The 27,100-nt window shown below is 50.0% G+C and overlaps 2 protein-coding genes across 3 annotated transcripts; both read right to left on the reverse strand.

The window, feature by feature from the left end:
* Positions 1 to 1,951: 1,951 nt before the first annotated feature.
* On the reverse strand, positions 1,952 to 26,851 carry TMEM242 (transmembrane protein 242). Its single transcript, XM_055136633.1, has 4 exons — positions 26,702 to 26,851; positions 26,206 to 26,306; positions 24,740 to 24,877; positions 1,952 to 4,160 (listed from the first exon to the last, which is right to left on the reverse strand). The coding sequence occupies exons 1-4, from the start codon at positions 26,778 to 26,780 to the stop codon at positions 4,062 to 4,064; spliced, it is 417 nt and encodes a 138-aa protein (XP_054992608.1). The 5' UTR covers positions 26,781 to 26,851; the 3' UTR covers positions 1,952 to 4,061.
* On the reverse strand, positions 9,000 to 10,304 carry LOC105942796 (L-lactate dehydrogenase A-like 6A). Of its 2 annotated transcripts, XM_055136631.1 has the most exons (2): positions 9,842 to 10,304; positions 9,000 to 9,676 (listed from the first exon to the last, which is right to left on the reverse strand). In XM_055136631.1, the coding sequence occupies exons 1-2, from the start codon at positions 10,214 to 10,216 to the stop codon at positions 9,074 to 9,076; spliced, it is 978 nt and encodes a 325-aa protein (XP_054992606.1). In that variant the 5' UTR covers positions 10,217 to 10,304; the 3' UTR covers positions 9,000 to 9,073. The 2 variants fall into 2 exon arrangements, with proteins under 2 accessions (XP_054992606.1, XP_012787242.2); XM_012931788.2 differs by having other exon boundaries at positions 9,000 to 10,304.
* Positions 26,852 to 27,100: the final 249 nt, after the last annotated feature.

Here is a 27,100-nt window from a genome sequence, read left to right on the forward strand (position 1 = left end):
AGACCCAGGGCCTGAGGAGTGCGCCTGAGCAGCTCATGGGGGTCTGGCTGCATGCCCACCCCACGTGAGCTGGGTCCTAATGGGGCAAGGGAATGAACCTGGGTCACAGCTGCTCTCCCTGCCACCTCTGCACTTGAATGTGACCCCATCACCGTGACAGCCCACACCCCAAAGCTCCTCTGAGTCAGCTGGAGAGGGCTGGAGAGAGGGAGGACCGAGGGGGCAGAGAGGACACCAAGCGAGTGAGTGGCTGGCGCCACCTCTTCCTAGAAGCAGGGCCCTTACAGTCACATCTCAACCTCCACACCATTCATTTTCATTATCTATGGAGGCTAGCTGTGATGCAGTGTGGCCAGGCGGTGCAGAAATCATTGTGCGTGTGTGTGCCACACCCTGTGTGTGTATGTGTGTGTGTGTGCCACACCCAGCTGTGTGCAGGGCTTACTCCTGGCTCTGTGCTCTGGGTTCACTCTTGGTGGTGCTGGGGGACCATAGGTGGTGCCGGGATGGAGTCGGGGCCAGCCCTGTGCAAGCAAGCACCCTATCTCTCTGGCCCAAGAAATCCTATTTTTGGACTCTGGAAATAGGAGTCCATAGATATGTTTTTAAGGACATCAATAAGTATGCCCCCCGCCCTTTGAACAAATCGAGATCTCAGAGGCTGCTCGCCTGCCCATCTCGTTTTCTCTACAATGCTTTCTTTAATAACATTTTTTTTGACACTGAGGTTCTAAATGTAAAGCAGAGTAAGCAGCAACCTTCTCACAAAGCCGTCTTCATGTCGGTTTCCGCGGGAATTGGAAATGGCTCGTGTTATCCATCCCTTAAAGAATCTCTAGTGCTCAGCCTCCATGAAATGGATTGCTTATGGGGAGATAATGTCTGTTCTATTCCTTTTTAAGTCTGTGAAAAATGTCATCCTGGTTAATAGGGTGATTAAAACTCTTTATGCTCTAGGAGATAAATGTGATTATGTTTGTCATACTCTACCCAAGATAAAGACAGTGAGGAAGGCAAACTTGAAATTCCATAAAGCTTCCCCTCTTCCATATCCAGGAACATTCAGAACTCAATACACAGATGGCTCTTCACATAAAGAATAACATTATCTGTTAAACATTTTTCCTTTCCATTAACCAATTTAACAATATGCCTCTAGCATGAAAGGAATCGGCAAATGACAGCACCCACTGGTATCTGGCTATAGAAGAACACCTTGTGTCAAATCACTTGTTTTCCTTTAAATGTTCACCTTGGGTATCTCATTTCTGCTTCTTACCGTGTGACTGGAGCCCCTGCTTGTGCCTATTCTTGGGGAACTTGTTCTTCTCCACGTTCCCTCTGCAGCTGGCTGAAGAATATGCTAGATAGTCTGTCCCTGCCAGGAGGGAAGGGCAGGGATGGACTGACAGACATGCCTGGGAGGGTCTGGGGAGAGCTGGGCACAATGCTCAGGTGTGTGTTCAGACCTCCTCAGGCCCCCTGGTGCCAGCCCTGTGGAGAGGAGTTGTCCAGGTGGCCCCCTGGGAGTGCCTCACTGTCCCCGAAGCCAAGCTTCCAGGGCACTGAGAGGAGTCCCTGAACTTGAGTGCTGTGCTGAGTCTGGTGTGAGTAAACAAAGCCATGCTCTCTTCTTTCAGTGTCCCAGGCCAGCTGGAAATTCTTATTTCACCCATCCATTGGAGATTTTTTACAAAATGAATAGGTTTCCTCCATCTGGACTCTAGCTATACATTGTTTTAGCAGCTTCCACCCTATTTATAAAGGGGAACCTAGAGCTAATAATAGGAAACAAAATTGGTTTATTTTGGCTTTCTTTTCTTCATTTCATTGGAAAGCTCTGTTCAGCACAGACTGAGTTAAAAAAAAAAAAAAGAAAGATTGTTCAAGAGTTTTGGTTACCTCCTTTCTTTGAATCTTGGATTTTAGCAAGTTAAATATGAACTCCAGACGCTGATTACACCTGTTTAATTAACAATGCAGCAATTTAAAAAGGGTAACACAGTCCAGAGAAAAATGTTACATTATGCACTTGACATTTCATTTAAAAAATTTCCTTAGAACTAAAAGGTTTCATTATTACAGATAAATTTCAAATGTACTTTATTAAACTTGATTGCTAATTAGAGCCTAAGCAATTATAAAGAAATTGCACAATTGATATTAAAATGACCAGGGGTTATTTTTCTGGACATATTACCATATTAAAGTATTTCTAATCTTTAAGAAAATTTAACCTCCGGTAAGTATAATTGGATGTAAAAATTATTCTGTTTTCTGGAAGAGATCATGGGTGTAGGGAAGGATAAGTATGAGGGTAAGAATTCATCATCAGGAGTATCATTAGGAAGGTGGGACTGAGTCCTTAATGCTGAGACTCAATATTCTGGTAACTTCGTGGTAAAAAATATTTAAGACAGGTTGGGGCTGGAGAGACAATACAAGGATGAATGTGCTTACCTTGCTGGCAGCCAACCCTAGTTCCATGCCTGGCACTGTACTGTTGGTTGTGGCCCAATTCCTCCCCAACATGAGAGGATGGGGGGAAGAAAGGGGGAGAGAGAGAGAGTGAGAGAGAGGGAGAGAGAGAGAGGGAGAGAGAGAGAGGGGGGGGGGGAGGGAGGGAGGGAGAGAGGGATACAGGGAGAGAGACAAGGATAAAGGAGAAAGAGAAGAGAGAGAGGAGAGAGAGGGAGGGATACAGGGAGAGAGACAAGGATAAAGGAGAAAGAGAGAGAGGAGAAAGAGGAGAGAAGAGAAAGAGGAGAGAGAGGGGGGAGAGGGGGAGAGGGAGTGAGAGAAAGGAGAGAGAAAGTGGAAAAGAGTGGGAGAGAAAAAGAGAGAGGAGAATGGGAGAGAGGGAGAGAAAGAGAAGGAGAGAGACAGAGGGAGAGAAAGATGATAACATTGTTAATCAGTAAGGACCAGGACCAACATACCAGAAAAGTGTATTTTTAATCAATATTATTTTAGTATGGCTGTGCATTTTCAAACAATAGTGATATGCAACTGGTCTCCTGTCTAAGCGTCTTCAGGATTTAAAGGTGAGGTCATCAAGTAACTAGTGAGTAGGAGGGATCAAAAGATGCACTTGGAAGAACACCTCTCTCTACTGCTTGACTTACAGCTTTCCCAGGAACCCGGAGCCACGCCCACTGCCTGACCTAGAGAACTGAGCCAAGAACCTGGTGCTTTGGAGCACACCAATCAGACCAAGGCATCTGGGTTCTGACAAATACAGACTGAGAAGAAAGGCCGTTGAAGCGTGAATACTACTTCAGCTATAAGAAGAGATACGATCTGACAGTTCACAGAAACTTAGAATTGGAGGGTATCATGCTTGGTGGAATAAGCCTGAGGAAAACCAGCAAATTCTGCCTCTCTCTCATCTGTAGTATACAGAGAAACAAAACAAAGAAATAGTATCAAAATGACAACCCTATGGGTTTGGATTACAAAACTCAGATTGTCAAGTAGTGGAGGGAGGGCAGGGGGAGTTAGGATAGGGGCAGTGACGAGACTGACTAGACACAAGACAGTGGTGGAAGGTCCTGGGCACTCCGCTGCACGTGATGAACAGTAACTTTGAGCATCAACACCGGTGATAAATGCCAACACTATTGTTCCCTAAACTTTAATTCAAAAAAATCATAAATTACCCCCCAAAAGGTAAAGAAATTCATATAATTAGACACACTGAAGAACTAAAACTGTCTGGAATCTGTTTATAAAGATTTTCCATCATGCATTATGCATTATTTTCAGATACAGATACAAAACCTGGTTTCATCTGTGATAGTCATAAACAGAAGTATTTTCCCCAGAATGTCCTCCACATAGAAAAGGAGTTATTTGAAAACAGCTTTCTTAACTTTGGAACAACTTTACCCATTCCAGAAATACATACACATAACACAAGACACGGGATTCTAGTGTCCCATTGGAACAGTCAAGTCTGCAAAGTTACCAATGGAGAAATAAGCCCGAGTCCTGTGGCTATGGTGTCTCCAAAGCCACACTTTTCGTAGTAGCCTTTTTGGAATACATCCACCAGCCTCATCTCATTTGGATTTCCATGCTTCTTCCCACTCAACAGGTGATTCAGAGTTCTTCGGAATTGCTGGAAATATCGATTGCATTTTACTTCGAAAGTCTTGCAACTGGAAAAAGAAAAGAGTCATCAAATGACAAGGGGAAAGAGGTCCAGGGAGATGGCTCAAAGGACTTGTGCTAGTGCTTTGTAAGTGAAGAGCCAGAATTGGGAAGTGAACAGACTCATCCACATTCCACCTCTGAAGTCATCCAGAACATGGCCAGGGGCTGAGAAGGGAGAGGTGGGATGACTCAGGGAGACTATCCTGCCTCCACCTGGCATTGCCCTCAGCATCACTTTATTCTCTGTTATTCCCCAACCTTCTGTTTCACTTATTCCCAGGATGTAACTGAGCCACTTGGGTGTTCCCAGGGTGTAACTGAACCACCAACAGGAATCACAGTAGAGGAAGAGAGTTAATAGGAACAGGCAAGGGTTCAGTTAGTGAGGGGTGGAGGCTGGAGAGGGGGGGATAAAGAAGTCCATTGGCATCTTCTTTGATTTTACAGCCTAGAGACCTACACTTTAGTTTCAATAGGAAGGGACTGCAAGTTGCCCTTCATCTTTATTTTGGTTATGGGGCCACTCCTGGGAGTGCTCAGGGTTGCCAGGTGGTATTGGGGATCCAACCCAGAGCTTGAGAGTAGCTCTATCCCTTGAGTCACTCTCCCACTCTCCCTGTCCCATCCCACCCACCACCCTGCTCCAGTTGCTTTAAACCAGGAGTTTCATGGAAGTTTTTGAAGCTTATACCACTTGTATAGACAACAAATGAAAATTTGGTTCTTTCACCTCTCGATTTTCGATGTGCAGGCTGGAGAAGGTATTGGCTTCTCAGTCATGATACTCTATACAAAGGCCAACAGAACATTTTCCCTGCTGAAAAACATGCTTGAATAAACTATGAGAGGTTGAGTTTGTTGAAGGTAAGTTGTTTGTAAAAGCACAGGATACCATGACAGTGAGCCAGCTATCTGCCAGTGAACCATCCCTTACTGGACCTCAAAGGTGGTAAAGAGGGATCACACTGGCAAGGAAGAGGTTCTGGCCAGCAGCTAACTCCATTTCACTCTGAAGCATTCTTCAAACTTGGGGCTCTCTTCCCTGTAATCCCTTTTTCCCTATATCCTCTGACCTGGGAGAACTTCTGTGGCAATGAGTAGGTTATCCTCTTAAGCAGGGCTGCTGTGTAGGGCACAACTCCGGGGACTACTCTCCACAAAGAGCCAGTCATGACTGGTCCCAGTACTGAACCCTGCTGTAGAACTCCACACCCAGTCCCAGTGTTGATATCCAGCAATGATGGACCTCAGGCTCAGGAAGTGCCAGTGTCCACCATAAATCTACTCAAATCGGATGACCTCAGGGCTGGGAAATGGATACCAAGTACCTTGTCATTAATCAAGTGTTCTGGAGATTAGATAGGATTAACTTGTTAGAAATTCCAACACACTCTAGAGCATATCTCTAATAGGTGACTTGCATTCACATTTCAAAAGGGCTTCTGGAAGGGCCAACAGTCACTAGGCAGAAGTGAAGTAGGGGGTATTTCTGTACAATTGCCATGCTTATCTTGCCAAAACAAATTATCTGTAGGTTTATTTATTTGCTTTTTGGGTCACACCCAGCGATGCTCAGGGGTTACTCCTGGCTCTGCACTCAGGAATTACTCCTGGCGGTGCTTGGGGGACCATATGGGATGCTGGGAATCAACCTGGGTCAACTGCGTGCAAGGCAAACACCCTACCCGCTGTGCTATTGCTCCAGCCCCTTTAAAAATTTTTTTAAAAAAATACAGACCACTCCCAGTGATTCTCAGCACAGTGGTGCCTCTGTATTTGGTGCTCAAGCTGGTAATGCAGTGATGCTTGGACCTAGCAGTGCTGGGGAGTCACCACAGTCGCATCTGGCAGTGCTGAGAGTACAATGTGATGCCAGGAATGAAACTCAGGGCCTTACACGTTAAGGCAAGTGACAGCTATCACTCTGGTACATAAAAACTTTTGGTCAAATATGTGGTGAGAAGTAGTACTTTAAAGCTTCTAGGTATGTCTTCAATTAAATAATAGAAAATCCTTACTGTGTTGATTCTGATAGGCAGTGATTGGAATGAAAAGTTCTAGATTTTGAGATGTCATTACCACTGGTTCATTTGGCTTCAATTTCCTCATGTACATGTGTAGGGCTGTTTTCAATTCTGGGTTTAGAATGACATTGAAGCTAAGGGCATCTTCAAGGATGAAACACCACTGACCAAGTAAGTGGAAGGAAAGGTGCACAAATGGGACTACATTGAATTAAGAAGCTTCTGTTCCTCAAAGGAAAATCATGACTAGGATACAAAGAGACTCCTCGGATAAAGGGTTAATGTCCAAGCACTGGTAGAACTACAAACACACACACACACACACACACACACACACACACAAATCCAACCCCAACAAAAAATGGGGAAAAGATACATACAAATCTGACCACATCAAAATATGAGAAGATATGAACAGAAACTTCCTCAAAGAAAAAATACAAATGGCCAAATGGCACATGAAAATATGCTCTACATCTCGAATCATCAGGAAGATGCAAATCAAAATAAAACTGAGATAGAATCTCACACCAGAGAGACTGGTACACATCAAAAAGATTAAGAATAATCAGTGCTGGCACAGATGTGGGAAGAAAGGGACTCTCATTTATTGCTGGTGGGAATGCTGACTATTCCAGGTTTTTTGAAAATAGTATGGACTCCGAAGACCGGCGTCTGCTTGTGGCTTTTCCACTCTTGGCATTCCTCGAACAGTCATGGAGGTGCTGAACCAGTCGATCGTATTCCTCATCGATGTTGTCAATGACAGCATCTTCCCACGTTGCCACAATAGTGCCAAAGAGCTACCAGTTGGTGGTCATTCTGGGAGGTTTTTTTTTGGGGGGGGTCACACCCAGTGATGCTCAGGGTTTACTCCTGGCTTTGTACTCAGGAATTACTCCTGGCGGTGCTTGGGGGACTATATGGGATGCCGGGGATCGAATCAGGGTCGGCCGTGTGCAAGGCAAACGCCTTACCCACTGTGTTATTGCTCTGGCCTCTGGGAGTTCTCTTCTTAAACTTCGACCTTGAGTTTGGAAAGGTCAGACTGCAGCAGAATCTCACCAAGACAATGTTCATGAAAAACGAACTAGTCCCTGACGTTCCATTTGCTCTCAACAGAATGAACATCTCTAAATGCAGCAGCTATGTGTACCTGGGCCGAGAACTCAACATGAGGAATGACTTGGCGCCAGAACTGAGCAGGAGGAAGAGAGCAGCATGGAACACCTTCAATAGCGTCAAGGAAAGTGTTAAGAGGACGAAGAACCTCTGGCTCCAGGCACATCTTTTCGACTCCACCATTCTTCCTGCACTAAAATACGCCTCAGATCCCTGGGTCCTACGAAAACAGAATGAGAATGCTATTTGGGTATCCCAAAGAGGAATCAAAAGAGCTATACTTGGAGTATTGAGTTTCACTCAAGTGAGAGAAGGAATCCGGAGTTCCAACCTCCATCGACAATCAAGAATCAGGGACGCTGTCTCCTGTGCCAAGGCATCAAAAATCAGATGGGCCAGAAACATAATGCGATTTAGAGATGACCACTGGACTAGAGCTGTTACCGACGATTCCACCAGATGTCAAAAGACCACATGGCTGCCCACGTAGGAGATGGTCAGACTTCTTCATCAAAACTCTGAATGAACGGTTTGAGGCTCTTCGTGTTCCTAGAGCAACCACTGGGCTACACTAGCACATGACAGGGACGAATGGAGATGTTACTGGTACCCAATCAAACAAATCGAAGATCAACGGGATGACAAGTGAAGTGATACAATATGGGCATCCCTCAGAAAATCAGAAATTGAGCTTCCATAAAACCAGCAATACCCCTCCTGGGAATATACTCTAAGGATCCCAAAACGCAATGCAGAAAAGTCATCTGCACTCCTATGTTCATTAAAGCATTATTAGCCAGAATAGCCAGAATCTGGAAACAACCTAAGTGTCTGAGGTCAGATGAGTGGATAAACCATGGCACATCTACACAATGAAATGCTATGTAGCTTCCAGAAAAAAATGAAGTTATGAAATTTGCTTATACACAGATGGACATGAAAAGTATCATGCTGAGAGTCAGAGGAAGAGAGGCAGACACAAAATAATCACACTCATTTGTGGGATACAAAAAAAAAACATAGTATGAGACTAATACCCAAAACAATAAAGGCCAGGAGGACTGGTCCACGGTATTTTCCATTTGCCACAAGGAATATGGTGTGGGGAACGCAGTTAAAACAGAGATGGGACCACTATGTCAATGATACTTGGAAATGATCAATCTGAACAAGAACTGGGTGCTTAAGAGGTAAAGTCATATAATGCCCTTTCTCTAACAGTTTTGTAAACCACAGTGCCTGGGCGTGGGGGCGGGGGTGGGGGAAGGATGTTCTGCCATTGAGCATAGAGACAGTCTGGGATGAGTGGGAGGAAAACTGGGGACATTGGTGGTGGAAACACACACTGAAGAAAGGCTGGCTGTTGGAACATTGTTATTGTGTGACTGAAACCGAACAGGAACAACTCTTAACTCTATTTCTCACTGACTCAATAAAAAAAATTAATAAAATGTCTATCAAATGAATATATGTATGTTAGCAACAAGTAAATTAACATTTAATGAAAGGAATCAGAATTTCTATAGTGCACATCAGACCAAATGGCAATTGCAATATACACACATGAAACAAGGCAAAACTACAGACCCAAAGACCTTCTTCGAAAACAGTAATTTGAGAACTACAAAGAAATTAAAAAAAAAAAAAAAAAACTATTGCCCAGCATCTGAGTGCTAATAGAGATAGGGGGCTTTTCTCTTTGTTGTTGACTCTTTCCTCTTTCTAGCTTATCCCAAAGTCCCTCTCTTCACCAAGGCCTGGGGGTGGCAGGTTCAGAATTGGAGGTCCTTCTGAATGCCCCACAGCGCATCAGCACTCTTCTGGAGGCCTGCCTCCTCGTCAGCGCTGAGTGGCACTCGGACGTGCTCGGCGACGCCATTCTCCCCCAGGACGCAGGGGATGCTGAGGAAGACGTCCTTGCTGATGCCATAGAGGCCCTTCACTCGGGTGGAGATGGGGTGCACGCGCCGCAGGTTGCGGAGGATGCTCTCCGCCAGGTCGGCGATGGACAGGCCGATGGCCCAGGAGGTGTAGCCCTTCATGCGGATGATCTGGTAGGCGCTGGCCACCACGCCCTGGTGCACGCGGCCCCAGGCCTCCGGGTCTCCCTTGGCCCCCAGGTGCTTGTTCAGGCTGCGGAGCGGGACACCCGCCACGGTGACGCCGCTCCACACGGGCACACTCGAGTCCCCGTGCTCGCCCAGGACCCAGCCATGGCAGCTCTCCGAGTGCACGCCCAGCCGCTGCCCCAGCAGCACGCGGAAGCGCGCTGTGTCCAGGTTGCAGCCGCTGCCCAAGACGCGGTTTGGGGCGAGGTCGCTCAGCTTCCAGGCCACGTAGGTCAGGATGTCCACGGGGTTGGACACGACGAGCACCTTGCAGTGGGGGCTGTAGCGGATGATGCTGGGGACAACTGACTTGAAGATGTCCACGTTCCGCCGGACCAGGTCCAGGCGCGACTCCCCCTCCTTCTGGCGCGCCCCGGCCGTGATGATCACAAGGCTCGAGTCGGCGGTGACCGCGTAGTCGGTGCCGGACACGATGCTGGGCATCCTCGCGAAGGGGCTGCCGTGCTGCAGGTCCATGGTCTCACCCTGCACTAGCTGGTCATTGGCGTCCACCAGGGCCAGCTCGTCCCCCAGGCCTTTCAGGAGGATGCTGATGGCACAGGCCATGCCCACCGACCCCGTGCCTATGATGGAGATTTTACTGCGACGCATGGCCTCCTCGCGGGCAAACGTCTTGAAGAGCTCGGACTGGATGGACATCCGGCTGGCGGGGCTGCTAGGCCAGGGGTCCCTGCGTGGGGCACATGCCGGCGGGCGGGGCCCCGGGCCCACCCTGGGGCTCGAGCAACGAGCACTCGCAGTGCCCACTCTCCCAGCATCCCGCAGAACTCCCGCTGCCCGGCTCATGGCCACTAGCTGCTGAGGCCACAGGAGAAAATATATCAGCCCGTGCTCAACGAGCTCCTGGGCGGGCGAGGAGCCGTTGGGCTCTGCACTTCCGGTCGGCGGGCTCTGCGCGTCTGCGCACTGGGCGCTTAGACGTCACTTCCGCCTCCCAGGCCGCTTCCGCCGGCGTCCATGGCGTGCGTGGCCGCGCGGGGCCTCGTGGGGCTCTCCTCGTGGGTAGACGGACGGCGGCGTCCTGTGGTAAGTGATTCCGGGGTGTTCACGAACACGATCCGTGTCAGTAACTCTGACGTGTGAGGACTCTGCTGGTGCTGGGTTGCCCGGTTTTCGGTGTTTCGAGCCGAACGGGGCTCCATCCTCTGGAGGGACCCCCGGCTCCTCGGGGGAGAGCGAGCAGCGCGGGCTGGGCCGCGGGCGTCCCCCAGCACCGTTCTCCTGCCGAGAGAAATGGGGCTGCCGGCTCCGGGGTAAGCAGTTCGAGAACCTTCTCTCCGGGCATGCGCCGGAGCCCCAGGGGCCGAGCGCTCAGTGCCTCCGGGCCGGCCCAGCCCCGCGCTGCTGGAGCCCCCACTGTCGGGAGCCCTTGCCTGAGACCCCGTGAAGAGCCCGCGGGAGGTGGGAGTTGTCTCCACCTGCAGAGCGCCGCACCCCAGCCCTGACCCTCAGGAGCGGGACCCCCGGCCAGCACACAGCAGAGATGCGCTTTAGACTACGATCCTTTGGGGGGATCGGGGAGTGTACATTGTGCGGATGGATGGGTCTGGCCGGGGTGGGTGGGTGCAGGTAAGTCTGACCTGGGATCCAGGCATCTTGGGGAGAGGGGTTGAGACCATGCTCAGGGCTAACTCCCAGCTCTGTGCTCAGCAATCACTCCTGGAGAGTTCGGGTGCCCTGTGTAGTGAACCAACCAGGCCAGCCGGGTGCTAGGCCAGGCCTCACCCCTGTCCTATCTCTGGACCCTGGACTTGGTCCTTGACACCGTTTTTCACTGAAGATTTGGAAAGTGGCCACCTCCAGCAGCCGGTCCTGGGCCAGGCCCGAGGACATACTGGAATTCAAACAAGGACACTCTTGAATGAACCCTGGCCGGAGGGGTTCGTGAACAAGAGCCACATGGACAGCTGTCATTTCCTTGATCCTGTCCTGACAGGGCATGTTTTCACGTGCTGCCTGGCACAACGTTTCTATAATGACTCCTCAGACCGTTCAAGTCATTTTCTAACACAAGTGTTCTTGGGGCTGGAATTCAAGGACCAAAATACTCTTACCTTCTTGCCTCAGGTTTTCTTTCTAGAGCCTTAATATCTTGAGAAATATAATCTCTCTGTCAGCCGCCTCTTCAGGCTTTCCCTTGGGTCAACTAAATCAACTTTGGAGGGGGTGGGGGAAGGACACACACAATCTCCGAAATAAAAATACTTCAAACAAAGCTGCTTTTCATTTACAGTAAGTCTTGAGATCCAGATCTGAAGGGAAATGGCAACAAAGATGAAGAGTCACACGGACCCTCCAGAGGAGACTGGGGGCTGCTGAGCGGCAAACACAGCTCCTAGGTCTCTCATAGAGTAAAGGCAGAATGCCCATCTGGTGCTGTCTCCCCTTACCATGCCTATTCTTCCCCTAAAATAGACTGTAGTCAGGTGACTGGTTCAAAATGCGCTGTCACAGCTGATGCCATCCCATCCTGCTGTTGGTCATACCACCAAGAAAGAAGGAAGCAACAGCTGATGATGACCAAGTCTCCAGACCAAGAAAGAAGGGTTCGGCTGAGTCATTCTGCTCCTTCCGCCAGATTCACCATCTCCAGTGACTCTGGCCTATGCTAATGAGAGTCCAGTACAAAGAGGCCACTATTTCCTTCAGAGTGACAGCCCCCCCCCATAAGGGTTGATGTTTTAAACTCCTGTGTGAGGAGGGACCTTGTACCTCTCTCCGTGACAGGGTTTACATGTGATTACGTGAAGGAATTTTTCAGCATCAAGGCATCATCTTTGATCTGCCAGTGTGCCCCTGTCCTAAGACACGTCTTATACAGGAAAGGGCTATTCAGTAAATGCCTGCAGGGTGGGAGAGCAACTGTGAAACTGAGTTAAGTAAGAAAAGAGGGTGAAAACATGAAAGATAGGAGGCAGGGCTGGTCCCAGAATGCTGAGTGAGGTGGAGAATGTAGGTATCCACTTGGGGTTTCTTAACAAGCTTGATACATGTTTTTTTTTTAAACCTATGGATATATGAAAAGAGTTCTTATTTTTATAACAGATACCTACCTTCAGCTCAGAACATGTTAAAAAAAAACTACAGTACTACGAACACAATATAATATGCAGAGGCAGAATATTTTTATCCTTTCAAGTTATTTTAAATGCTTTGTTCTTAGGAAAGCTTTAAAAAAAAACAACTGATGCACAAAACCCCTGATCTGCAAAATAATAAATAAAAAGAAAGTGGTAAAACAAGCTGATCTGAAATAGCTTTTAAGCCTGCCAGCATGTAAGGAGAGCCTATGTGGATATAATCATTTTTAAAGGCCCTGTGATTTTAAAGGCAAAATATAGTTTTAAAACAAAATAGTGAGCCATGGTTTTACTGCTCAGTGATATAATCTGTACAATTTTGTGATCGTTATGTGGGGGTCTTTATCCACCCCAGCCCCTGAAATTCTGTTTCTCTGTCAGCAGCACAGGGAATGCTGGGAAAGGACATGAGCAGAGCTTTCTCTCGGTGAAGTAGAGGCAGAACGCCCGTCCCAAAAGCAGTACTGGGTCTGACATCCTAGTCATGATATTTAAATACCTGTACAACGAGAATTGGCAGGCTCCAGTAAACTGAAATTTCACTTTAAAGGCACTGTAACTTTTGAGCAGTGTAAAATAGATGCTTGTATTAATCATTAGAAAGGGGGAAGGGAAATATTTTAATGTGCAGTATAAATATAAAACATGAAATGAGTGCATATTCAAATATTCCTAACCGATAAAAGAATCAAGAGCATCTGATTACTGTTGTAGGCTCTCACTGCATAGGTTCTCTAGAATTAGCCAGCGGAACCAATACTGTTCTCGATTAGCAGCTTCTTTATTCATTGAAATATGGGGCACACAGGATCTACTCGTATAAGGAAGCTAATTCTAATGTGGGGTGGCAACCCTAGTAATGTCACCTTTACAAACTCAAAGCAGTTGCAAAGATTATGAAAGTTAAACATTCATTTGCCTCATGCCCATTAAGAACAGAGTGGGCAGCGGGAAGAGGAAGCATGTTCCGATCCGGGCTTGAGGGGGAAGAACGGGGCAGGACAGACGCTTGCAGGAGGCCACACTGGACTCAGCTGCAGAACCTCGGACTCTGGCCTGGACTCAGCCTCACAAGCTCCGGTCTGGGAAGGTCCAGTAGTGACCCTGGCCTTTGTCCACTAGATGCCAGTAGCATCCCTTCAGTTGAAGCAACCAAAATGATCTCTATCAAGGTGGGGAAGCCGGGCACAAGGAGTTAAGTTGGTCACCGGGTTCCAGGGGCTCAGGGGCAGAAGGTGAGACGCCACCAGTGTGTTTCCCCTGGCCCTCTGCGCCGGGCTCTGACTAGTGAAAGCCACGTGGTCAGCATCCCTTCAGTGCTGGGAAGAAAGAATATCAGTGGGGAATGGGGGGTTGCAAAGTCCAAGAGGAGTGGAGCTGGGGGGCAGAAGAGGCGACTCTCTTAGCCCTGAAGGTTTGGAGGCTTCTCTGAGGATGTAAGAGGAAGCTGGACGGACACTGGCGGGGCGTGGAGCTCCCTGGACAAAGTGCACACTGGCCCTGGAGGCGCCTGGTGGAGGGAGGAGGGCGGGCTTGTGACGTGTCTCTGGTTTTAAATCAAGGGGTGAGCCACCCTCCTGGGTAAGGCCAGACTCCATCCACTGGGAGCAGGGGAGTGGGAAGAAGGGCTGGTGAGCGGAAGTACCCCCGAGCAGGCCTGGCTGTGGGTGAGCTGAAGGAACACAGGAAAGCGGGACTGGATGGAAGATGGCGCTGGGCTGGGGGCTTGGGCAAGAGGTGGGTCAGAGAGAAGGGAAGGGCAGTGTGAGAGCAGCCAGTGGGCGGACTCGGCTTCAGGCCAGCGTCCAGAGAGGAGCTGGTTGGAGACATCCAAGACTGGGAGCTGGTGGCAGCAAGACAGTACATGGGGCGCGGGGGAGCTGCAGCCTCAGGCAAGTAAGCGGCGCAGGCTGTGGAGGAAGTGCTCGGTGGGGTCCAAGGAACACAACAGAGCCAAGACTTGGGTCTGGACACCAGGACAGCAGGGGTGACCCTGGGCTGAAATTTCGAGGGTGCTGAGGAAGCAGCTGCATCGTGGAAGTCAGTGCGAGGAGATGGTGCCTGCAGGTACCCTCACTGGACCCCTCTTCTAGGCCTGAGAGCGGACATGGGCCGGGGGGACGGTTAAAGGTCCCCCCAGGATGCAGCAGGGATGAAAAGTTTCAGGAGAGAGTCCTCACAGACACCAGGGGGCCCAAACACCCGGGGCAGTGGTGGCAGGAAGAGAAGCAGGGGGATGGGGAAGATGGAGGGGAGCACTGAGCTCATAGCTGCAGGGCCACAGCAGGGAGAGCCAATTAGTCTGGCTGGCTTGGGGCTTGGACCCAGACCAGGGCCCATTAGGAGGGTGACTAACACAGCTGTTGCCGTGCACCGTGAGTGACCCAGGACGAGGTTGGGGTAAATGCTAGTGCAGGTGGCACACGTGTGGCCTGTAGGACAGCTAGGCACCAGTGTCTAGTCAGATGGGCCAGGAACTCTGAGGTCCAGAGTGGACACCCCACCAAGCTGCAGATGCTCATGAGGGAAGCCTGGGAGTGAGGTGGCCGGGAGGGATTGCCAGGGCGCAGGACCAGACCTGAGCCTGAGTGGGGTCAGCGGCTCAGGACAGGGAGAGCGGGAAGGGGAAGCCAGCGCTGGGCTAGGACTGAGGAAAACTGCAAAGAAAGGAAGGAAAACTCGGAGCCAGGCAGTGGTAGCACACGAGGCAAACAACCGACAATGGAGTCACAAGAAAGTGAAGTTAGGGTCAGTGCGACTCGGCATCTTCAGGAAAGCTTTCTGACAACTGCTGGCCTGTCAGTCAAACGCCCTCGGAGAAACACTGTATTTCCAGGCCCACAGGAAGTGAATAGTGATCAAAAACCTGCACCGCTGGCCTGGAGTTCAGCGTTTCCCAGGGCCACGGCGGGAGGCAGCGGGTGCAGCTCCAGGGAAGGCTCTGCGCCCCGCTGGCCCTTTGCCCCCCAAAGCTGCCGGGCTCAGCTCAGTCTCGGCTCGCTGTGAGAACCAGGACCGAGTCACACCCAGTGACCGCACTGCCAGCGACCCTCCCATGGAGGAAGGCTGGGACCTTCCTCAAGGACCACCCCTGACTGCTGTCAGGCCTGGGAACAAGAAGGCATTACACAGGTCTTATCTGCCGGGAACCGCTGTGCGTTTTCACTGTGGAAGACGCAGGGACCCTGCTTCACCTCTTGAAACCAGTAGGCGTCAGAGGTATCTGAGCAACAGGCCAAACAACGTTCCCCAGCCCCCAATCCTTCCTTTAAAACAAAAGTGCTTTGGTCATCCTCTCCTATTTTAAACAGTCTCTGGGAGTCATCTGTCACCAAACTACCCCTCCATCACCCACATGCATGCCAAGCCCATGAGCACTGCAAAGAAACAGGAAGTTAAGGCTTAGATGTTCTTGTCATCTGTCACCTCAATTTAATGGATTCTGGGTGCTGCTTCCAGTTGCTTTTAAAATGATGGAGGGAAGTATTTCTCACTGCTTAAAGCTGTTTGAAGGCTGTCTTGGCAAGAAGCATGCTGGCTTGTGTTCTGAGTATTCTAGAAAGTACTATTTGTAAGAGGAGGCGAGGAGGGGTTGGTTGACAGTGACAGCCAGAGGAAGCCACGGAAGGAAGCTGGTGAGATCAGCGAGGACGCGGGGAACCCTTCCAGCCTCCCTGCAGATCGCTGACTTGCTGCAACTGTGAAAGAATCTTCGGAGACTTGGGTTTATGCTTCATCGATGACCGGCACCAGCAAACAAAGTGTGAAATCCATTTGCTTTACAGAGATCTCAGAAGTTAAAAACTTCTAAGCATTTCTAGTTTTATTTTATATACTTATTGTAGCTCTCCAAGAGGGGCGGAAGAATCGAACCTGGGTCGCCTTGCACGTGGCTGACTTGGATTCGATTCCTCCGTCCCTCTCGGATAGCCCAGCAAGCTACCGAGTATCTCACCCGCCAGGCAGAGCCTGGCAAGCTACCCGTGGCATATTCGATATGCCAAGAATAGTAACAAGTCTCACAATAGAGACATTACTGGTGCCCGCTTGCTCAAGCAAATCGATGAGCAATGGGATGACAGTGACAGTGACTTATTCTAGCTGAAGCGATAGCACAGCAAGTAGGGCATTTGCCTTGCACGTGGCCGACCCGGGTTTGATTCCTCTGTCCCTCTCGGAGAGCTCGGCAAGCTACGGAGAGTCTCCCGCCTGCACAGCAGAGCCTGGCAGATTACCCATGGCATATTCAATATGCCAAAAAACAGTAACAAGTCTCACAATGGAGATGTTACTGGTGCCTGCTTGAGCAAATCGATGAACAATGGGACAACAGTGCTACAGTGTAGTGTACTTATTCTAGCATTCACCCTCTACTGCTGTTTCATTGATTAAATGAGTAAGAGGGGAAAAAAAAGCATAGGACCGGAAGCGCTTATTATGAAATATATAGGAATGTTAGTGAAACCAAAATAAATAAAAAGTCAAAAGAAAAAAACTGGACCATAATTAGTGGAAGCCTCCAAGCTGCTCATAAGGTAACTGAGAGGCAGGTCTAAATATTAACACCAAGAATATGCCCGCAGCAGCTATCACAAAAGGGCTGGAGAAGAGAAACTTGTTAGAGGGGATCCACTACTGTCCTAGAGGAAAGGCTCCTCACCTCTCTGACAGGACCCTTCTTTGGCCAGGAAGGTCAAATGGCAAGTTCTAGAAAAGTATACATATCCAGTAGCTTGGCAGTCATACCCACAAACTGCCCCTGGTGCCATATAATCTCATCAACGGCCAAGACCCAGAGACTGAAATAAAGCTCCCAGAAGAGAGCAACACAGAATGTCCTGAGCCTGCGCCAGGCTGTCTTCACCACCTGGGCACCTCAGAAGGGTTGAGTTTCCCTTGCCCCCCCCCAAGCAGCACCCCAGCAGCCGAAAACCTCCAGAACCCAACTGCAGCCATGCTCAAAGCCGCTCTCCACAGGCTTGGACAAGCCTCACCTGCAGGGCAACCTGCAGAAAAACCCAGGTATGCACGACCTGTGACTGAGATCTCTAAGCCTGCTAGGAACGGGACTGGGCCTCCTCCCTCCAGCTCCCCAGTTTTCCAGTAGCTTGGCAGTCACATCCACAAACTGCCCCCCCCCCATAATCTCATCAATGGCCAAGCTCTAGAGACTATGAAATAAAGCTCCCAGAAGAGACAACACAGGACATCCTGGAGCACGCGGCTGTGAAGTCCTCTTACACTCTAGCCCACTGATGCACCAAAAGTAGAACACATTTGTTTGGTTTTAATATACGTACTTATAATCTCTTATAGAAGGGCTTAGATGGCTCCAGGGTGAAATACAATAATCTTAACACACTTTCCTCTTATGGTGGTAGGAAGGTGTGTGGTGGTGAAATTGGTATTTGACCATTATATGTAATGTATTATTGTGAGCAACTTTATTAAAATAAAAATAGAAAAGTATACATGGGTCTTATCTACACATCTTGTTATTAAAGAAAAAGGGCACTTGAAAAATCAGCAGATTGGATCAGGAGGTGAGATGGCCCAGGGGGAAGGCAAGACCCAGTTTACAAATTTCCGGTAGCAGCAGGAACCTCAGTCTCGGTAAAGGAAGAACTGATTCCATCTAACTGACGGACAGCAATTCCAGAGTCACAGAAGCCATGGGCAGGGGCTCTAGGAAGAGTGTATGTTGTGGGTATCAGCAAAACTGTCTGAGCTTCCTCTGGAGGCTGGTCAGTGACATGGAAACATGAAAATGCACTGACTCAGCAAGGATGTTTCCTGTCTTGAGCACCAATTCTATGACCAAGATGTATGGAAGGAATGCTTTGGATGCTTCCACACTGATACTTCACTGGTAGGTTTTACACTGAAAAATCACTGGGGCCACAGCCATCGCACGGATGTAGGGTGCTTGCCCTCCAGAGGTTCAGTCCCCAGCATTCCAGTTGGTCCCCCAAGCACTATCAGGAGAGATCCCTGAGCACAAAGCCAGGAGTAAGCTCTGAGCACTGCCGGGTGTGGCCCCAAAACAAACTAAAGAGAAAACTTCCTATCTGCATGCCATTGCAGGAGGCTGAGTGAATCATATATACAGTAGGGGCCTAGTGGCGACTGCGGTGGAGATTCCTACACTCCGCTCCGCAAGCAGGTCTTCTGCTCGGACTGGGCAGCACAACAAACCCACGTTTACATTCCAGCACGCCTGTGGCTTTCAAAAGAGAACAGAAGTGTTACAACTTAGTGAGATTTTTGTGATTTTTGAAAAAACTTCCCTATTTCCTACTTTTCTATATTGATTTTAAAATTTAACAGTGAATACCTATTTTCATAAAAATTAATGTCATCTTTGTTAACACAGATGCTAGGAGTAAAATTTTCATTCTTAGAAAATGTATATACATACAAATAAATGTATATATCTTATCCCAGGTATAATCAATACAAAATTACCTCAGTTAAAAAGTATTAGTTTTACTGTGTTCTGGGCCATGCCAGAAGTTACTCCTGGCACTGTACTCAAGAATCACTCCTGGCAGTGCTCAGGGGACCATATGGGATGCCGGGGATCGAACCTGGGTCAGCCATGTGCCAGGCAAATACTTTCCCTCCTGTCCTATTGCTCCAGCCCCAGATCCCTCTATTTCTAATTGACTATTAAGTTCAAGTGTCTGGAGAAATGGAAATATTTCATAATAACAGACTGCATGCTCCTACGAGGCAACATCTGTATATTACCTACAAATCCTAACTATACCAGGCGTCATAAATCTCTCTTTATGTAGATGCAAGTCACAGCGGTGTCTGCAGTAGGTGCTTCTGACTGGTACTAGGGGTGACAGCCTCAAACAACAGAGCACACTCCACACGTGTGGAGAGCGAGGATGCTACCCATCACTAAGGCATCTACTAAGGGGAGAAAAAAATAACCTAGTCTAACCATAAACATGCTCTACATCTTTAGAAATACTTCAAGCATCAATACTGGATATAAATAAGAGGTGAAAAATACTAACAGGTCACTGCTGGGGGAGCGACAGTACCGCATTATGAACAGCAGGGGGAAGAGTTTTCCTTTGTCACACAGGGAACAGGGAACGGTCGTTTGGTATCAGCCAAGGGGCTGCTAATCAGGCTTCTCGAGACTGGAAACCGAAACGACCTCACTCTGCCCTGCCCTGCCCTGCCCTGCGCTCACAGACACGGGACACGAACATCTGGACAGCGGCCTTAGGGGCCACGACCCATCAAATGTTCAATTTTTTCAAGCTTAAGCTGCCACGTTCATGACTGTATGGTGTCACCAAAGTCACAGATGACGCCAAGACACCATCAGGGACTCCTGCACAAGGCAGGGGGGTCCCGTGTCAACCCAGGCACATTTAGTTGCTTTGGGCCAATAGTGGTCCGTTCTCTGGGACCTCTGGTTAAACGAGACTGTTTAAAATGAAGATTCATACCCAGTGTATTATGCAAATTATTTGTGAAACAAATTCCATAACTACAAAGAAACATGAAGTAAAAATCCAAACCATTTTTAAGAAACTGCAGTTTTCTTTATGCATTTTTTTGCTTATTTTTTAAAGTTTTTTTTCCAGAGCACTGTTTAAATTTTTTTAAGTTTTTATTTTATTAAATCACCGTGAAAAAAATACAAAGCTTTCAGATTTAAGTCTCAGTCATATAATGATTGAACCCCAATCCCTTCACCAGTGCACATGTTCCACCACCAAGAGCCCCCAAATACCCCCTCCCACGCAGCCCCTACCTAAGTAGCTAATGATCTTCAATTTATTCTCTCTATACTTTGAATACATTCAATATTTCAATAAAGAACTCACTATTATTGTTTGGAATTTCCCCCCAACAATCAGGCCTGTTGAAAAGCCATCATTTAATTTCTTTACATTGCTGAGAATGAAGACTCTATGAGCTCTTTTGGATTTTGGATTTCTGATATTTTAGCTCAGTTCACAGTCTAGATGCATTTCTGTGAGAAGCCGCTCTGGGTGCCAAAATGGGTTAGAAGACCTCTCGGATCACAGTCTTTAGGAGCAGAGGGTCCCTCTTTATGCATTTTAAACACGTGCCTATTGGGCCAGCAGATGGCGCTGTGGACTAACAGACGGAAACGGAAGCAGCTCCCGGACAGCCAGTAGAGGGCACCCTTTCGGATGTATGTGTGAACTGAGTTTATACTGGAGGTTGGTTTTTGGGTGCCACACCTGGAGGTACTCAGGGATTACTCCTGGCTCTGCACTCAGAAATCACTCCTGGCAGTGCTTGAATGGACCATATGGGAAGCCGGGGGTTGAACCCAGGGCATACAAGCAAACACTCTATCCACTATACTAGAGCTCCAGCTACAGGGGATTTAATACAGCTCAATATACAACCAACAGCTGTCTGACACAACTGATCTGATTTACTTACACTCATGCAGTATGATCTCAGTCTACTGAGTACATACTCATGAGCTGTTTCTCTTCAATATTTTCAGATTGTTTTACCTATCAGGGAAAGATGAAAGGTCATCACTAGATCCCGGGCAACCTTGCTACGTGCAGAGCTGAAAGACCCTCACTGCTCCCGGCCAACCTCAGAGCCGGGCCATGGAAGAATCTGCATAGGGTCGACAAGTAGCTCCGCTCAGCAAAGCCTGTCGTGGACAGACCTCGAGGCGCCTGTCCAGCCAGGAACCTGCCTCGGGGTAGGCACAAACGTCTTTTGAACAAACTAATAAACACCACTGCTTTTCAAAGATGCACCCTTGAAAAAGGATCTGGGGGCTCATTTTCTGACACTTCTCAGCTGAGCAATCCACGTGCATCCAGGCCCCACTGGCAGGAAGGATATCTGCAGTCTCTTCTCCCCCACCCCAGCCTTTTGTTTTTATTTTCTTGAGGGGGATAGGGGGATTTTTTTGAGTCATACCTGGTGATGCTCAGGGGTTACCCCCAGGTCTGCACTCAGGACTTACTCCTGGTGGGGCTCAGGGGACCATATGGAATACTGCGGATGGAACCTGGGTCGGCTGCATGCAAGGCAAATGCCCTACTCACTGTACTATCACTTCGGCCTTATTATTTAATTCTATCTTAAAATTACCTTTTGTGTTTGGAGCCAAACCTAGGAGTGCTCAGGGCTTATTCCTGGCTCTGTGCTCAGGGATCACTCCTGGCAGGGCATAGGGGATCATATGGCTGCAAGGCACGTGTCATAACCCCTTGTTCTCCTTCTCTCTGGCCCCTGCAGTCTTTCTTTCTATTTAAACACGTAGCATGAAAGGATTGTTGGAATCTTTATATCCAATAGTGCCAACTGGAAAATCATTCTCCCCGTCATTTTATTTGGGAGATAATACTCTGCCCAGTGCTGTAAAATAAATACATTTAGTCTCCAGGACATTTGATCAAATGTGTGTGGGTTGAGGACAGTCCACAGGCATAAAAAGATTAACAGCCAGGGGCCTTGCCCATGAAGCCCAAGTACTCATGCTTGTAGGGCGTTTGCCTTGCATGCAGCCAACCCAGGTTCAATTCTTCTGTCCCTCTCGGAGAGCCTGGCAAGCTACTGAGAGTATCCTGCCCACACGGCAGAGCCTGGCAAGCTACCCGTGGCGTATTCGATATGCCAAAAATAGTAACAAGTCTCACAATGGACGTTACTGGTGCCCGCTCAAGCAAATCAATGAACAACGGGATGACAGAGCTATAGTGCAGTGCTAAATCTAATTTTATTGGCCTGTGACAATTTGGGTAGATTCATTATGACACTCGAGACTATACATATTATCAGGTACCTCAAAATGCCCTGCTCGGACATGAATGAAGCTCAGCGGTACAGCACGGGCCTGGCGTGTCTGAGGCCGGGGCTCCTCCCAGGCATCCCCCCCAAAGCCTTCTCAGAGTTTATGGCCACACGGCTCACTTAGACCCCGACAGTTCATTACTAAGTTCTGGCAACAACACCTGTGGGTTCTGTGGAGTCAACATGAAGTGCTAATAGACTGTGTTTTGTAGAAGGAAAAACCTTTTAATAACCTTATTAAGTATCTCATGCCCCTCAAGTAAATTTCAGATATGTGCTGCATTTTCAGCATAAATAATACTACAGAGCACTATTCTGAAGAGTACTGTTTGGTTAAAGGAATTTAAGGCACAGAAGACTAAAACGAAAAGTTTACCTATCCCCTCTGAATTCACTCACAATTTCTACCAAGTTTCTCCCCACTTGTTTTAAAATAATGGACTGTGCCATATAGTGAAAGCTGATTTTCATATATCATTACATCCAGAGCCTTTTCCTGCCGTAGATCACAGATGAAATAGTCTATGAAAAAGGATGTCTGGCGACAATGCCAGGTGGGCATCAATTATGATCCCAGGAGAAGTCATAATTGATGATTAAGCCCTAAAATCTTGCCAAGTTATCAAGAACCAACTTGGCCATCGCACAGCCAAAACCAAACTCACTCCGTCTTTTGACTGACCCTCACCCCTTCCATCTTCTTGATTTCCCACCTCAGCTAAAGAGAGTAAGGCTGGAAGAATGTCTTGGTTCCAAAGACGGTTAGACCTGGATTCAAATTTTGACTCTTCCAGTTTCAAGCTGTGTGATCTTGAGTGAGTGACTCACCCTCTCTGAGCACCAATCTCCTCAGTGATAAGAATGGAGGATATTACAATATCGCTTTCAAAATTATTGTAAAGATTACAAAATCTGCTAAAATATCAGGTACAGTGTCTGAAATGGAAGCGATGTTTATATTGGTCCAAAGCAAAAACTGAGATTAACAAAATAAATCATAAACCTTCAGTTACCGGTTTTCTAACTTTCCTAAGTAACCCCTACTTTATTATTACAATCAATGATTGGCAAACAGTGTTACTATAAAGGTTTAGACCCGGAGAGAAACAACATTGATCAATATATTTGGAGTGGAAAAATATGCCTATGTTTAGTTATTAAACCACTTACGTAGCAATGTCATTTAAAATAATACCTCCCCCCCCCCCGAAACTGCCCCCACCCCAATCGCTTTCCCTCTATAAATCTCGCCCAAGGGCACGCTCACATGCTGTTCACTCCCCCCCATAAAAGGAAAGGAGCGCCTCACCCCCCCCCCCCACTCCCCGCTTCCGCCTTCCCCTCCCTCTCCAGCCTCGGGCCTACTCGTCCGTTCTCTCAGCCACTAAGCTCCACTTCCCTCCCCCACAGCGCAGTGCAGCGGGGCCCACCCTTGGCACGAGACGCCAGCACATCCTTCACCCGTGTCCCCACGGCCCCACTGTCGCTTGGTTCCCTCCCTCCTCCCAGAGCGCTGCTGCCTTTTCTTCCCCGCAACTCTGACGCACGCCCCTTCCGGGACCCCTGTGTGCGGCTCACTGTCTTGCAGAACTCATCAGGGCTCCTGGCTTTAGGGACCCCCAGTGTGCGGCGAATGAAGCCCTTGAGCCTTTCCCCAAAGCCTACGAAACCCGCTGACCAGGTTCTCCTGGTGGCCGGCAGTCCCAGCTGCTGCCTCCACTGCCCAGCTGCCCCGCCACAGGCCAGGAGAGCCTGACCCCCCTCTGTCACCTCACTCGGGGTCTACCCAAGCCCTGTCCCCTCACCCGTGACACACCCGGAGCTCCGACCAGGCTCCCTGCCGCCCCCCAACCACACACCCGGCCACAGGCTTCCCACCGGGAGTCTTGGCGACAGAGCCAGTCACTGTGAGAATGGGGCGTGTCAGCTCGAGCTATAGACTGTACACACATGGGCTATGCAGGACCCCCCTTCCCGAGAATGCATTTACACACAAATCATTTCAATAATTTAGATTTGTTTGGGGAAGATTCCTTAGCAGCACTTATGCATTCGGGCACTATATTTTCCGACGGATGTCTATATGCACATGGATGTAAACAGCACAGGATGCTGTTTCGAATGAAATACTTCTACTGAGTGGTCACCGATGCCACTCTACAGAGAACAAACATTCGCCACAAACTGTCGTTATTTTATTCTACTGGAAGAGTCACCACCTTCAACTATTCGCACAGGACACCTGACCGCCGAGGAACGCGGTGGCGCAGTCACCGGTATGAACTGAGTGCCACGCGCTGCCATCAGATCCCCAGTTCACAACTACGGGCAAACCGGAAAGCCAGGGCATCGGGCCGCAGGACGTGGGAAGAACGTTGCAGACACACACGGGGACTGGGCTACTTACACTATGAACTCCCAGCGCTTTCCAGACAGCGAAGCTGATGAGGCCGACCCCGCACCAGGCGCACAGCGAGCCCCAGCCCAGTGCTCGCAGGGCGAGGGCAGACCCGCTCTCCGGTAAGGCGGCTGAGGCCATGCTGCCCTGCAGGAGACAGAGGAGGGCACGGGCGGGTCAGGCCAGAGAGGCAGAGTCGGGCCCACACGACGGCAGAGCGGGCTCAGGCGTCAGCCTCCCTGCGGTGGGCACGGGATGGCGAGGAGGCGCGTGCAGCACCCACGTGGGGCTCAGACACCACACCAGTTTGTGGGCCCCTTCCCCAGAGGTCAGTCAGGGGCGACTGCAGGCCCAGTTCTGGGGGATGCTGCTTGGTACTGACCTGGGTGTCCACCCCACTGAGCCTTCTGCCCAGGCTGCTTGTCTTCTGAGGACACCAGCATACTGTCACCACAGAGCAGGCCGGGGAGATGCGATTCAGCCCCACGGGGGCGGGGGTGGGGGCGGGAGGGGGCAGGCAAGGAAGGCCAGGCGGGATTGGGGGTTTGGGAGGCTGAAAGTCACCCACTGACAGGCTCCCCCACCTCAGAAAAGGTCGAGCTCTCAGGTAATTCTCCCCACAGAGGACTTGGGGCTTTAGATGAACCAACAAACTAGGTTGTTTTAAACAACCAAGTGTGTAGAAAAGAATTTTTTAAAAAAATCATTAAAAAGAATTTTTCAGTCACATCCTGTTGTGCTCAGGGCTGACTGCTGGCTGTGTGCTCAGGGCTTACTCCTGGCAGGGCTTGGAAACCTTAGGGGGTGTTGGGGAGCGAACCTGGCTTGGCCACATGCAAGGCAAGGGCCTACCTGCTGTGCTATATATATATATATATATATATATATATATATATATATATATATATATATATATATATCACTGCTGAGTGTGGTCCTAAGACAAATACACAAACAAACCAAAAAGTGTGCTTAGATTTTTATGGATGTGGCAAGCTACGTTTCTGTATCTGGTGTTTCATCGTTAAAGCTGCACACGTGCTGTGGCCCGAGAGAGAGTGTAGCTGCAGGACTCTTGCATGGTATGTGCCCCACCTGGGTTTGGCCCCTGGCATTCCATATGGTCCTCGGGCACCACCAGGAGTTAATTCCGGAGTGCAGAGCCAGGAGCATGCCCTGAGCATAGCCAGCTGTGACCCCCAAAAACGACAACAAAACTAAACTCAAAACAGAAGCCCAAGTGCACAAGTGAGATGCAGAGTCTGCTTACTGACGGTCGGAAAATTGGACTGGCGGGAAGGCCACCCTGTTGTCGTGCCACCCTGTTCTGCGGCCGTCAACCCGGTTTATGTACGGCTCGAACGGGTGACGTGCCTATCATTTAGTATCACTTAGCTCTTGACAGCAGCTCAGGACGACCCCCGGCCCCTCCTCTCCGGGCCCTAGGACAGGGCACCACGCTGGGCGTCACGGACCTTACTGAACCACTCGGGGCTCCTCTTCTTGGCCACCGACAGCGTGGTGGCGAATCCGGCCAGCATCCCCGCCGCGGCCACCGAGCCCAGGAAGAGGCCACCTGCGGGAGAGGGCGCGGGGCGCAGTCACGGACCCGCCGGCGCGCGGGGGCGGGGGCGGGGCGCAGCGGGGAGGCAGACCCGGGTTCGATCCCCGGCACCCCGTAGGGCCCCCCAGCACCGCCACAGGGGTGATTCCCGAGTGCAGAGCCAGGAGGAACTCCCCGAGCACCCCCGGGTGGGACCCCCAAAAGCAAAAGAATCAGCCAAGCCCCGCACGCACACACGTGGGTTCCAGCTGCTGCTTAGCTGCGTTCGGAACCGGCTCCGGAAGCCCAGGAGCCGCCAGAACCCGGGGCCGGGGGCCCCCTGCAGCCCCCGCGCGCGGGCCCGGGCTGCAGACGCGGGGCCGGGGGGCCGCGGGGCGCGCCGGGCGCAGCCCACCCCTCCCGCGCACCTTTCACCAGGAAGAGCCGGTCCTCGGGGGGCCCCGCGGGCTGCAGCCCCCGCGCCGCCCCGCCGCCCGCCGCCTCCATGTCCCGCCGCCCGGCCCGCGCGCCGCCGCGTCCGGGTGGCGATACGAGCCGGGCACAAAGGTTCCGCCGCGGTCCGCCCCGGCCGCAGAGCGCGCTCGGCCGACGGCGGAGGCCGCAGGGCCAGGCCCGGGCTCGGCACGCCGGGAGCCGCGTTTCCCCCCCCCCCCCCCCCCCCCGGTGCTAAGGGTTTGGCGCCCCGCGCTCTGATGCACCCGCTCAGGCGGCCAGCGGGGGGTGCAGGGCTCGAGCCCGCGGGGGCGCCGACACAGCCCCCTGCAAACGCGTCCCGGGGCCTGGCTGCAGCTCGGCGGTGCAGTTCG

This window comes from Sorex araneus, chromosome 4 (genome assembly GCF_027595985.1).
Source record: "Sorex araneus isolate mSorAra2 chromosome 4, mSorAra2.pri, whole genome shotgun sequence".
Taxonomy (NCBI): Eukaryota; Metazoa; Chordata; class Mammalia; order Eulipotyphla; family Soricidae; genus Sorex; species Sorex araneus.

Excerpts from the sequence above, each read along its gene's own strand:
- LOC105942796 (XM_012931788.2), bottom strand. The coding sequence starts at position 10,216 with ATGAGCCGGGCAGCGGGAGTTCTGCGGGATGCTGGGAGAGTGGGCACT.
- TMEM242 (XM_055136633.1), bottom strand. The coding sequence starts at position 26,780 with ATGGAGGCGGCGGGCGGCGGGGCGGCGCGGGGGCTGCAGCCCGCGGGG. Across the intron at positions 24,878-26,205 it reads GCCCCGAGTGGTTCAGTAAG|GGCAGCATGGCCTCAGCCGC; the intron begins GTCCGTGACGCC and ends TGTCTCCTGCAG. Across the intron at positions 4,161-24,739 it reads AAGCGCTGGGAGTTCATAGT|TTGCAAGACTTTCGAAGTAA; the intron begins GTAAGTAGCCCA and ends TTCTTTTTCCAG.